The sequence below is a fragment of the Oncorhynchus kisutch genome, linkage group LG14 (genome assembly GCF_002021735.2).
Source record: "Oncorhynchus kisutch isolate 150728-3 linkage group LG14, Okis_V2, whole genome shotgun sequence".
In the NCBI taxonomy this organism is placed as follows: Eukaryota; Metazoa; Chordata; class Actinopteri; order Salmoniformes; family Salmonidae; genus Oncorhynchus; species Oncorhynchus kisutch.
In genome coordinates this window covers 20,012,950-20,025,754 of record NC_034187.2, presented here as the reverse complement: position 1 = coordinate 20,025,754, position 12,805 = coordinate 20,012,950, and the positions used below count along the sequence as shown (strand labels likewise).

Genomic DNA, 12,805 nt, shown 5'->3' with positions numbered 1-12,805 from the left:
TCTGCTTTTCATCGGCAGGTTTTCTTGTCATGGTCCTTAATTTATAAACACAATTTTTCTCCACACAGATATTATATATGGAATAATCGGGATATATTGTATAAAAATACCTCTCTGTTTTTAGAATATTGGTTCAGAAATAATATCCTATTGGTGAGCCAACTGGTAAATGCAGAGGGTTTTTTACTCAGTTATAAAGAATTCTTATCACTTTACAAGGTCCCTGTAACACCTAAAGATTTTGCAATTGTTTTAGATGCCATTCCCTCAGGTGTTGCTATGTTATTCAGGAACATGTCAAGACCTGACCCTCAGAGCCTACCTTCTATTGACCCTGTTGACTCATCAGTAGGAAAGATTTGTTTCTCTTTTGGTCCATTCAACAACAGAGCGATACGATCCTTGTTTCAGCAGGATGTTGTATCTATACCTTATGTCATGCCTTATTGGAATGGATTTATTGATAATATCTGTTGGAAAAAAGTTTGGATGTTGCCACAAACATACCTACTTGTTAACAAAATTAAGGAAATTTCCTTTAAAATTATTCATAAATATTATCCTGCCAACCACTATATGAAGAAGTTTAAGGAAAACATCAACTCAAATTGCTCCTTTTGTAATGACCACCCAGAAACAGTTGTGCATCTTTTTTGGCATTGTATGCATGTAAGAAAACTGTGGCAAGACATCAGTAGGTTTATAATTGAACACATTTATGAAGATTTTACACTATTGTGGAGAGATGTACTGTTTGGATTCTTTACATACAATAGAAATAAGCGGAATCATTTTTATGTAATTAATTTCATTATTCTTTTGGCCAAATTTCATATACACAAATGTAAATTTACAAACAGAAAACCACATTTTCGTACCCTACAAAAAGAAATTGAACTGTATTTTAAGACGGTTAAATGCTCTACTAACAAAAAAGCTGTTAGAATTGTAAGTATATGCATGTCCCTTAAGGTCCTTGTGTAATTGTAATGTGATATTGTACCCCCTAGCTCGATTGTCTATTATTTGTAATCTATGTATGCTTGTGTTCCCTCATGTGCTTTATGTATTGATTTGTTGTTAATAAAAAAAAAAAATAAAAAAAAAAAAAAATAAAAAAACACCGCTAAAAAAAAGAAAAGAATAAAAAAAAAAAAAAAAAAAAAAAAAAAAAAAAAGACCAAAACACAACAGCCACGAAGCGTCAGCTGCGACACGGGTTGGAAAAGTTAATCGGAAGGTAAACAGCGATACCCACTGGTAGCTGTCACTCTCACATCTGTCAGATGTGAAACTATTCATTCATGTTTTATTGCCATTTCCCAAACTGCATGCAAGGACATAATCACACAGCTATGTATTGTTTCACTATGTTTACTTTTTGTTTAGTCAACTTTTCTCATGTTTATGAACATACAGGCAGTCGTGATGAAATCTAAATACTTAACACCACATTTATATTGATACTCTCCCAAAAGGCTTTAGTACAAGACTACTCCTGGCTGCAACCTTGCATACAACATACAAGTCATTTGTTCTGCTTTTGACAAAACAGTTCATATTATTTTCACACCAACATTCACATTAGTACACTTCAATACACATTTCAAATATTGATCTTAGTCTTGGCAGTAGTGTTTGGCAAGTTAAAAAAAAAGCTTTCATTAAACACTTGGCTGTTTAGGTAGGAGAAATTGGTTGTGGCAAATAATGGTAATTGCAGCAACTTTTATACATGAAACAAGACTGTAATCTCCAAACTGTTCTGTGATTTAGGGGCATATCTTTATCCCAAGTAAAACAGCTTAAGATATGTTTTTTTACTCCGTTGTAGAAATATGGACATAGATGCTGACCTCAAGCACACATGACATGAGATTATGGAAAAGCTAAGTGTAGAAAAAGTCATGTGCATTTCACTGGATCTTCTCAGAAAAATGTATTGGGCTCTAAAAAAAATACAGACAAAGTTTATAGACAGATTTTTCCCTTTATTTATATAAAACATGCAGGCTCCTTTTATTCTGTACATTAAGACAGTGGTTCCTTTCTAGCAAACCTACAGCATCTCAAAGTGAGGTACAAGTAGGGTTGCAAAGCTCTGGTAACTTTCCCAAAATTCACAGGTTTTCCAGAAATCTAGGGCAGATTTCCTGCTTATTCGCTTCTGATTCTGGGACACTTTCAACCGGGTTATCTGGAAAACCTGGGAATTTTGGGAACATTACTAGAATTTTAAAACCCTATGTAGGAATGTCATTAAGACAGTCAGCAAGAAACAGATGAATACTGCATTGGAAGATGTAAGACATAAGTGTTAAAGTTATACAGAAAGTCATCACCAGTACCGTACCACTAACAAAGAATTTATCATAAATTACAAAAAGTACAACTAGCAGAGATGGGTATGGCAAGAGATAATGGATACTTGTCAATGTACATGAGAGGCTGATATACTGATCTATACTGATGTCGCATGTAACTTTCTATAGATCCTGCAGTGTTAGTCCATTATACAGTACATTTTCTCATCTGAATGCTTTGAGCTACTGTTAAGGCAAACCTGTAGAAAGAGAGTCTGGAAACTCATGTTCTCCATATATGTCTGTCTTGCCCAATAAAAATGACATTGGAACATGGTCATATTCACACCTAGTCACACACAATACTATTTAGAGGACCCACACAATCTCACAAAATTAACAAAAAATTGTATTTCATATAAATTGTATTTTAAGTATTTAATTCAGAATTCATTAGAAAACTTGAAATAGGCAGAAGATGGCACCATGGGGATCTTTGAATAACTCCTGAGCTTTGGAGAGGGAGTGGTGCAAGTGAAAATTAGGAGTGTTTAATAGTGTATTTGCCTTTCTGGAGCTGAGAGACGTACAGCTTGGATTTACTGCCGTCTAGTCGTTTGAACCAAACCTCATCGTGGTTGATTGTGGTAATTATGGCTCTTTGGACAGAGGGGGGCAAGAGAAGAAGATTAAACATTGAAATTGTTAGAAAAAGGACATAAAATACTTTCCTTCCAAAAAAGTATATTTCCCAAGGATGCCAGTATCCTCACCTTGTGGGAAATTCATCTTTCTTGTCGATGCATATCATCTGTCCACGGCAGTACCATTCTCCGTCATAACTCAACTTTCCCTCTTCTGATCGAGCATTATGCTGATACTTTTCATTCTTATTGGTGGAGACTGGAATTTAATGTTTGGTGGAAACAAACAACAAATATTTAGTCACAAAAGTACACAATCCAAGTTGGTATAGTAACTTCTTATAAAGTATCATTTCAACTTGCTGACATTAAATTGTGTTTATTATGCATGGTGTTCATTCATAGTTTGGTTCAGAAAACCAAAAAGAGACGAGGGACTTTAATTCAATATGGAAGTTGAGTCTTACCATCAGTTTTACCTCTGTGAGGTCCCAAAGTAGCCACAGCCTTTAAGATATTAAAATGGTTAGAATATGATCATAATCATCATATAAATCCAAAACATACTAATATAATAATGATGATAATATAAATTACATTTAGCAGAAGCTTTTATCCAAAGCGACTTACAGTCACAAATACATGTATAGGTTGTGTCAGGAATCGAACCCACTATCCTGGCTCTACCAACTGAGCTACAGGACCATACTATGCATCGACGAGGCATGGTACCTTTCTGACTGCTGTCCAATCCTCCAGTATATCCAAGTCTTGTAACATGTAGACAATATATGGTCGTACGGATGTTAAGGAAATACAGGTGTATATAAAGGCAAGTGTGAATGTGCGGTGGGTGGGACAAGTACACACATAACACAGACCAAGATTGTAATAAAAAAAAAATGAGACTCATTCTGTTGAGACTCAGATGATGAAAGAGGATATCTGACACAACAACTGGCTTCTTCTTTTTGTCTGGACTAAATGGATCTTTCCTCTTGTTCTTCCTTGACTGCAGCTCATCTTTCCAGAGCTCTGAGAAAAGAAGGGTCAATGAGGAAAGGGAATATTAAGACATGCCACTATCGGACAGTTTCCTGGACACAGACTGAGCCTAGTCCTGGACTAAAAAGCATGCTCCATTAAAATAGCTTTAAAGTCCAGGACTAGGCTTGCAACTGTCTGGGGAACTAGCCATATGAGAGCTGGGTTATGCATGCTACGTTAGTGGCTCGCGCAATGACTTGACGATACCTGAGGTTATGTCTATACTGTGCCTGTCCTCCTCCAGTCGCCTGATCTTTTCCACAAGTTCACTCTGCACTGTATCAAACAATAGCAACTTCTCACTCTAAGACAAACAAAGAGGAATCAATGGTTACAAATGATAATCAATTAAGCCACTATACAAATAAATTAATTCGACATCAGAGGTTTGAAGACGGACATGGGTAGAGCTATGATATGTGGACTTCCCAACAACAATGCTCACCTCCCAGTGCTGGAAAGCTGCTTGGATTTCACAGTCGTACTTGTTTTTTACAGACTCTATACAGAGCTCCCGGTAGATCCCTGAGAAGGAAAACAATGACAGTGAGACATGCCAGCATACTGTTCATTCAATTTTCTTCATCAGATTTACTTTGTCAACTTCAGGATGACAATTAGGAAACCTTAATATATTAATCTGGTGTTCAATGCCGCAGCAATTTGTGAAATCAGTTTAAAGCTACATAAATAATATAATCCAAAGATTAGCTTGCGACAGACTTACCAGCAACCTTTGTTCTGATCTGCATGTTCTCCTGCAGATTTGCCAGGGGGTCCAGGTACTCCGAAGCCTTGCCTGCAATCACCTCCTGGAGTTTGGCATCCACCTGACTCAACCTCTCCTTGTACAACCTGAACAAAAACAGCATTGGCTACAATTGGTTAACCTTAGATACATTCACCTGTTTGACACACTGTGATGGAATTGAGACATATGTATAATGTAAATCCAATCAGTAAATGCAGTCAGAGACTTACTGGTCTTTCAGGTCTCCAAATTGTTTCTCCAGATTTGTCATTTCATCAAGGCACTCCACCCTTCTCCTTTCACAGTCCTCATCATCCATCTCTACAATACATGCATGATAGCCAAAATACCAATGAAACAGGTGCATTCATGTAACATGTGTAGCAAATCACTTGTAGTTTACAAACAAACTGGGTTGGTAAAACAATTCTTACCCGAGCTGTCCCCATCCTCTGACACGGACGAGCTCTCAGTGTCATCCTCGTCTGAACTGCTCCCATCTTGTTCGGGATAGTCGACTTCCATCTCCTCGTGGTTACTTTCTTTCTTTTCTCGAGAATGTACCGGCATGTTGACTTCCTTACCTGGATTTTAATCAGAATGCTTGTATCACAATGCCAAATAAATGAACTAGTCATAATAATGCTAGTTCAAAGCTTGAACTTACCTTACCTATTTTGTACTTCCAACAAAAAAGAGATAGATATCTACTTTAGAAATAGCTTCTAAAATCGTTGAAAAGCTAACGTTAGTTAGCAAATAAAACAACAAAAAACACCGGAAATTAAGATAGCTCGCTTGCTAGCTAGCTAGCTAGCAAGTGAAACTATCTTTCGAAAACTACACAGTTCATCGGATGACATGAATATGTCGGTAAGATTAGTATTACAAAAAATAGCAATAGTAAAATATAAAAACAGAAAGATAAATAATATCGTTGTATGTCTGATTGAATAAGCGGTAAGCATTGATGGAAAGCTAGCTAACGTTAGCTAGCTAGCCAGCAAGCAAGCGTCCAAGCTAAAAACAAACGATAAATCGCAGCGGTTCAATGGCGCGTAATTGACGTACATTTCGATGCCAGGGAATTGTAGTTGTTTTACAACAATTTCACCATGAAGTAATTGTACAAAAGGGTTAGAACTCAAACTACATTCCCCAGGGTTTCACAAAGCAGCGCACCATCTCGTTAGACCATACAAATCAAATCAAGAAAAGTTGAGAATGAGAACATTGTCTTGAATTTTCAATTAATATGCTGATAATTAAAGCATGCGTGAAACCTTATGTAAGTCAATATGTAGTTACAGTAGTACTGTAACTGTCTCGATTTAAAAAAAGTTAATATGCTGATAATTAAAGCATGCGTGAACCCTTATGTAAGTCAATATGTAGTTACAGTAGTACTGTAACTGTCTCGAATTTCCAGTTCATATGCTTATAATTAAAGCATGCATGAAAACCTATACAAGTCAATATGTAGTTACAGTACTACTGTAACTACATATTTCAATAAATACTGTCGGTATTTTCACTTCGCTAAATTAGATTTCAGATCTAGATCTCAACTGAAATGACAGAACTGGGGTAAGCAATGTGGTCTCTGGCTTCAGGTATTTTGCTGTTACCTGTATAAAATATATATTAAAATATATATATATATTTTTTTTAAGGCAGATGGCCTAGTGGTTAGAGTGTTGGGCCACTAACGGAAAGGTTGCTAGATTGAATCCCCGAGCTGACAAGGTAAAAATCTGTCATTCTGCCCCTGAACAAGGCAGTTAACCACTGTTCCTAGGCTGTCATTGTAAATAATAATTTGTTCTATACTGATTTGCCTAGTTAAATAAAGGTTAAATAAAAAAAATATGATAATTTCTTTCTCACACAAAAGTACCCGCACTTGCCCTTTACAAGTCCTGTATTAGCGAACTGATATAGCCATCTGTAGTGCCGCAAATAAATGTTTTCTTTATTGGCATGGAAACTTGTTTAGATTGCTAAAACAAGTGAAATAAAACTAAAAATAATGGCAAAAACCAACAAAGCGAATTAAACAAAACAAAGAAAAAACAATCAGAGTAAACATTACACATACAAAACGTTTATCTCTTTCTCCCCTCTCACTCTTCCTCTTGTTTGACAGTCACAGAACACAGTATGATAAATGTAGACTAATACAGTGCACTTTCACTTTTCCATGTAATGTGAAACTTGATTTTTTTATTAAATGGTCCACCCACAAGTAGTGGTCTTTGAAATGAAAATTCCAGATTGCTTGCTTGCTTGGGAAACATTATGCCATTCATTAGGATCTGACTGTCATCTAAAATGTTTCAAAGAATCAAACCAGACACTACATGAATATATACATATATATAATTTTTTTCTACCAGACTGGAGCGTTGAATTGCTCTGATTTCCATTAACTTGTTTTTCATATCTCAAGCTCCGCCATGTTTTGAGATTTTGGGGAGAGGTGTGTTGTTTGGATTGGTAGCAACATTTTACATAAACTCTTATCTGCAAAATGCACACCTCTCACCGACTTTAATTTATTTGTATACATGTTATCGCCCTTGAAGGCTATTAGGTCGCAGTACATAATCAAATGATAACGGACCTCCAGCTCTCTTGTGGTTAGCAATCTTTTGAAGAAGATTAACAGGGGCTTGCTGCCTCCTACACAGATTCGTTCGTCTCCTTCTTTCGGAATGTTCTCAAAAAAGCCTCATGGGGACGTCAAAAAATCAACACCGAAAGTGTTGGATCCCAAAAAAGATGTACTGACACGCCTAAAACACCTGCGGATCGTTATAGGTAAGTCGAAATTAGACATTTTGTCGGCTATCTTGCTGGGCTAGCTATAGCTTGATGCTACAGCTAAACCAAAGCTATCCTAGCTGAAGTGAGCTTGCGAATTGTATCTGTTTTTAGTGCGGAGTAGCTAGCTAACGTGCCTAATTGTTGCTACTCCATCACTGGACGGATTGGAAGCATACAGATGTTGCTAGCCATTATAACATGTTTTGTGTAATTGAAATGCTTAAAATGAATTTGATGTGCTGGTTGCATACTGATTGTATTCACAGTGGCTCAAACTGGTCCATATCTAGTTTATTCTATTCTGCAAATAATTCGAGATTGCGAGATGTCAACCATGTTTTGATTTGGTCAGTGTTTCCGGGATCCTTGGGACGTGCTTAACCTAAACCCCTACCCAACATGAACAATATTACATTTCAACCTCAATGGGGTAGGGACGTCCCAAGGATGATATACCGTCCCATTTGTCAATATGTGTCTTAAGTGATTTATCTCTGTCTTGCCTTCTGCACAATTTGTGGACTGAAGATGCAACATATACTAGAGCCAGATTTGAGATGTCAGGCAATTAGCTAATTGGAGGAGTTCATTAAGAACTGCCTGCAAAACGGAGTCTGTCTGGAGGATGGGATTGGGTCTGTGGGCGGCACTGGGTGGACCCTGTGAAAAAACAGAAGATGTAAACCAGGGCTTCCTTTGAGATTAGTCAGGAAAGTCAGTCCTAGGGAGAACAGAGTCCTACTGTTTCACCAAAGTGTCCTGAGTTTAAAGCCAAAAGCCCTCTTGTTGCATGGTCTGTTCCAAGGCTTTAAAAATATGATATTGAGAGGAAATGGACTGGAGATGGTTAAATTCTGTTGTATTTGTAGAAGCTATGAAAAACATAACTTCATGGCATTGTGACTTGTGAGTGAAACATTGCTGCTCCATCTCATGAACCCATTTCCCCCATTGTGTTCAAGGCACATACCAAATTTCCCCCAGCACAGCAACTGGTGTAGGAACGCAGACTGTCATCATCTCATTGTGCATATGTGCCAGTAGCTGATGGAGCATTTAAGACAACAAAAAAAAACAACGGTCATCAGTGATGTTTAGATTGGAAAGCCGAAGCTCTAGAAAGATGCCAGAGTTTCCGACTTGGAATTCTGAGTTGGGGGACTGACCTTGTTTTTTTTCAGCGTTCCCAGCTGTCTTGAACCCACTGTATGAAGTCTGATATTTCTAAGTTCTCAGTTGTTTTGGATGCGGCAAGAGGTTGGAGAGGTGTGTGTGTGTGTGTTACTGAGAAACAGCATAGCCACATACTGTGTAATAAAAATGTAATGTGTTTAAATGTAATGTGTTAAGCCTAGCATTTCGTCTTATTGGTTGTTGAAAAAATAATCTAGTCTAATTCATTTAAAACTATAGGCTAATAATATAACTTTAGTATAGCAAAAAATAGGCTAATTGTGACAGTGTAAAAACCAGATTTTATGGCGGTGCCTTAGCTACCTGTAGAAGCTACTTTTATTTCAAAAGTGCTGCACACATGGTGTACAACTAGAGTGGCTTCAGTTTGCCGGGGAGTAGGTTAGGAACTGTGCTCTGTGGAAATTGGATGGGTGTGCCCTGGCCAGCTCACTCCATGGGGAATTTCAGGCCCAAGATAACAATCACACAATCATGTTGGGGATATAGGCTAGGCCTAGTAGGGAGTTGTGTGGCTGTGGTCCGGCACTGCCTGACCATAATGGCAGCTGAGCAATGGATGACAAGCTTCAGGCATGACGCCACACAGGATGTGTAACCTAAGCTCAGTCAGTGTTTCCCATGGCTTAATCAACATCAATGGCTCCTTTTTTAAAGAAAATCTTCAATGGAAAAACATAATCAAATGTATTCTTCACATACTTCGTAAACAACAGGCAGTTAAATGCTTACTTATGGGCCCTTCCCAACAATGCAGAGAGAAATAATAGAAAAGTAAAATGTGCAGTTGAAGTCAGAAATGTACGTACACCGTAGCCAAATACATTTAAACACAGTTTTTGACAATTCCTGACATTTAATCAGAGTAAAAATTCCCTGTCTTATGTCAGTTAGGACACCACTTTATTTTAAGAATGTGAAATGTCAGAATAATAGTAGAGCGAATTAATTCTTTCTTTCATCACATTCCCTGTGGGTCAGAAGTTTACATGCACTCAATTAGTATTTGGTAGTATTGCCTTTTAAAATTGTTTAAGTCAAATGTTTTGGGTAGCCTTCCACAAGCTTTCTACAATAAGTTGTGAATTTTGGCCCATTCCTTCTGACAGAGCTGGTGTAACTGAGTCAGGTTTGTAGGCCTCCTTGCTCTCACACGCTTTTTCAGTTCTGCCCACAAATTTTCTATGGGATTGAGGTCAGGGCTTTGTGATGACCACTCCAATACTTTGACATTGTTGTCCTTAAGCCATTTTGCCACAACTTTGGAAGTATGATTGGGGTCATTGTCCATTTGGAAGACCCATTTGCAACCAAGTTTTTAAGTTCCTGACTGATGTCTTGAGATGTTGCTTCAATATATCCACATAATTTTCGTTCCTCATGATGCCATCTATTTTGTGAAGTACACAAGTCCCTCCTGCAGCAAAGCAACCCCACAACATGATGCTGCCACCCCTGTGCTTCACAGTTGGGATGGTGTTCTTCAGCTTGCAAGCATCCCTCTTTTTTCTCCAAACATAACGATGGTCATTATGGCCAAACAGTTCTATTTTTGTTTCATCAGACCAAAGGACATTTCTCCAAAAGTACAATCTTTGTCCCCGTGTGCAGTTGCAAACCGTAGTCTGGCCTTTTTTATGGTGGTTTTAGAGCAGTGGCTTCTTCCTTGTTGAGCTGCCTTTCAGGTTATGCCAATATAGGACTCGTTTTACTGTGGATATTAGAGGTCGACCGATTAATCGGAATGGCCGATTTTAATATGGGCCGATTTCAAGTTTTCATAACAATCGGAAATCGGTATTTTTGGACACCGATTTGGCTGATATCTTTTTCTTTTCTTTTTTTTACACCTTAATTTAACTAGGCAAGTCAGTTAAGACATTCTTATTTTCAATCACTGCTTAGGAACGGTGGGTTAACTGCCTCGTTCAGGGGCAGAATGACAGATTTTTACCTTGTCAGCTCGGGGGATTCAATCTTGCAACCTTACAGTTAACTAGTCCAACGCTCTAACCACCTGCCTCTCATTGCACTCCACGAGGAGACTGCCTGTTACGCGAATGCAGTAAGCCAAGGTAAGTTGCTAGCTAGCATTAAACTTACCTTATAAAAATCTATCAATTAATCATAATCACTAGTTAACTACACATGGTTGATGATATTACTAGTTTATCTAGCGTGTCCTGCGTTGCGTATAAACGTATGCGGTGCGTTTCGTTGCTGCAATGTGTACCTAACCATAAACATCAATGCCTTTCTTAAAATCAATACACAGAAGTATATATTTTTAAACCTGCATATTTAGCTAAAAGAAATCCAGGTTAGCGGGCAATATTAACAAGGTGAAATTGTCACTTCTCTTGCGTTCAATGCACGCAGAGTCAGGGTATATGCAACAGTTTGGGCCGCCTGGCTCGTTGCGAACTAATTTGCCAGAATTTTACGTAATTATGACAACATTGAAGGTTGTGCAATGGAATAGGAATATTTAGACTTCTGGATGCCACCCGTTAGATAAAATGCGGAACGGTTCCGTATTTCAGTGAAAGAATAAACATCTTGTTTTCGAGATGATAGTTTCCGGATTCGACCAATGACCTAAGGCTCGTATTTCTGTGTGTTATCATGTTATAACTAAGTCTATGATTTGATAGATCAGTCTGACTGAGCGATGGTAGGCACCACCAGGCTCGTAAGCATTCATTCAAACAGCACTTTTGTGCGTTTGCCAGCAGCTGTTTATGACTTCAAGCCTATTAACTCCCGAGATTAGGCTGGTGTAACCGATGTGAAATGGCTAGCTAGTTAGCGGGGTGCGTGCTAATAGCGTTTCAAACGTCACTCGCTCTGAGACTTGGAGGGGTTTTCCCCCGCGGCTTTTGTGGAGCGATGGGTAACGCTGCTTCGAGGGTGGCTGTTGTCGTTGTGTTCCTGGTTCGAGCCCAGGTAGGAGCGAGGATAGGGACGGAAGCTATACTGTTACACTGACAATACTAACGTGCCTATAAGAACATCCAATAGTCAAAGGTTAATGAAATACAAATTGTATAGAGAGAAATAGTCCTATAATTCCTATAATAACTACAACCTAAAACTTCTTAACTGGGAATATTGAAGACTCATGTTAAAAGGAACCGCCAGCTTTCATATGTTCTCATGTTCTGAGCAAGGAACTTAAATGTTAGCTTTTTTACGTGGCACATATTGCACTTTTACTTCTCCAACACTGTTTTTTGCATTATTTAAACCAAATTGAACATGTTTCATTATTTATTTGAGACTAAATAGATTTTTATTTATGTATTATATTAAGTTAAAATAACCGTGTTCATTCAGTATTGTTGTAATTGTCATTATTGCAAATATATATAAATAAAAAAATCATTGATTAATTGGTATCAGCTTTTTTTGGTCTTTCAATAATCGGTATCGGCGTTGAAAAATCATAGTCGGTCGACCTCTAGTAATGACGCAGAGCTACACAGAACAAAAGCAGAAAAATACAAAGCGCACACTTCCAACAGCTAACCAAGTTCAAGTCGAACAGTCATTTGAAAGAGTAAGAACATTTCAGCGAGACAAGTCAAAGGCGAAATCCATTGACGCAAAGATAATGAAATTCATTGCCCTTAACAATCAACCGTTCTCGACGATGTTGGCTTTCGCCGACTGGTTCGAGCACCTCGTGCTCCGGTACACACTACCAAGTAGGTGCTATTTTTCAAATGTTTCCCTGCCGGAGTTACATGGTATTGTTGAAACGCACATCTATGAGCTACTTGCTATGGATGTCACTGCTATTAGCTTTACGACTGACATTTGGACCAGCGCTGTCCGCCCCATGAGCATGCTGATTCTGACAACACAGTGGGTCGACAAGGATTTCGTACTGAGGAAAGCCGTATTGCATGCTCAAGAATGTGCTGTTCTCATACCGCTGCTTCCATTTCAATGGCATTTGAGAACATGTTTGAAACATGAACACGCTAGCTCCATTCAAACAACTGACTGAGAAATAATCTCAACTGCGTCTGCAGCAG

General features: G+C 38.2%; 2 protein-coding genes across 10 annotated transcripts in view; one reads left to right on the top strand and one right to left on the bottom strand.

Moving 5' to 3' along the window:
• Positions 1-1,970: 1,970 nt before the first annotated feature.
• On the bottom strand, positions 1,971-5,813 carry brms1la (BRMS1 like transcriptional repressor a). 2 transcript variants are annotated; one of them, XM_020501411.2, is made up of 11 exons: positions 5,413-5,813; positions 5,180-5,329; positions 4,976-5,066; positions 4,722-4,849; positions 4,440-4,519; positions 4,202-4,298; positions 3,893-3,982; positions 3,680-3,744; positions 3,415-3,454; positions 3,077-3,206; positions 1,971-2,962 (listed from the first exon to the last, which is right to left on the bottom strand). In XM_020501411.2, the coding sequence occupies exons 2-11, from the start codon at positions 5,313-5,315 to the stop codon at positions 2,845-2,847; spliced, it is 975 nt and encodes a 324-aa protein (XP_020357000.1). In that variant the 5' UTR covers positions 5,316-5,329; positions 5,413-5,813; the 3' UTR covers positions 1,971-2,844. The 2 variants fall into 2 exon arrangements, with proteins under 2 accessions (XP_020357000.1, XP_020357001.1); XM_020501412.2 differs by having other exon boundaries at positions 5,418-5,813.
• Positions 5,814-7,197: 1,384 nt separating this feature from the next.
• LOC109904572 (ral GTPase-activating protein subunit alpha-1) overlaps positions 7,198-12,805 on the top strand; it is a 128,195-nt gene continuing 122,587 nt past the window's right edge. For 7 of the 8 annotated variants that reach the window (XM_031787982.1, XM_031787981.1, XM_031787985.1 and 4 more), the window contains exon 1: positions 7,198-7,565. In XM_031787982.1, the coding sequence (XP_031643842.1) occupies positions 7,460-7,565 (106 nt within the window). In that variant the 5' untranslated portion in view covers positions 7,198-7,459. The remainder of the gene's footprint in view (positions 7,566-12,805) is intronic. The other variant, XM_031787984.1, reaches the window with a different exon arrangement.

Excerpts from the sequence above, each read along its gene's own strand:
- brms1la (XM_020501411.2), bottom strand. The coding sequence starts at position 5,315 with ATGCCGGTACATTCTCGAGAAAAGAAAGAAAGTAACCACGAGGAGATG. Across the intron at positions 5,067-5,179 it reads AGAGGATGGGGACAGCTCGG|AGATGGATGATGAGGACTGT; the intron begins GTAAGAATTGTT and ends CATGTATTGTAG. Across the intron at positions 3,207-3,414 it reads TCACAGAGGTAAAACTGATG|TCTCCACCAATAAGAATGAA; the intron begins GTAAGACTCAAC and ends ATTAAATTCCAG.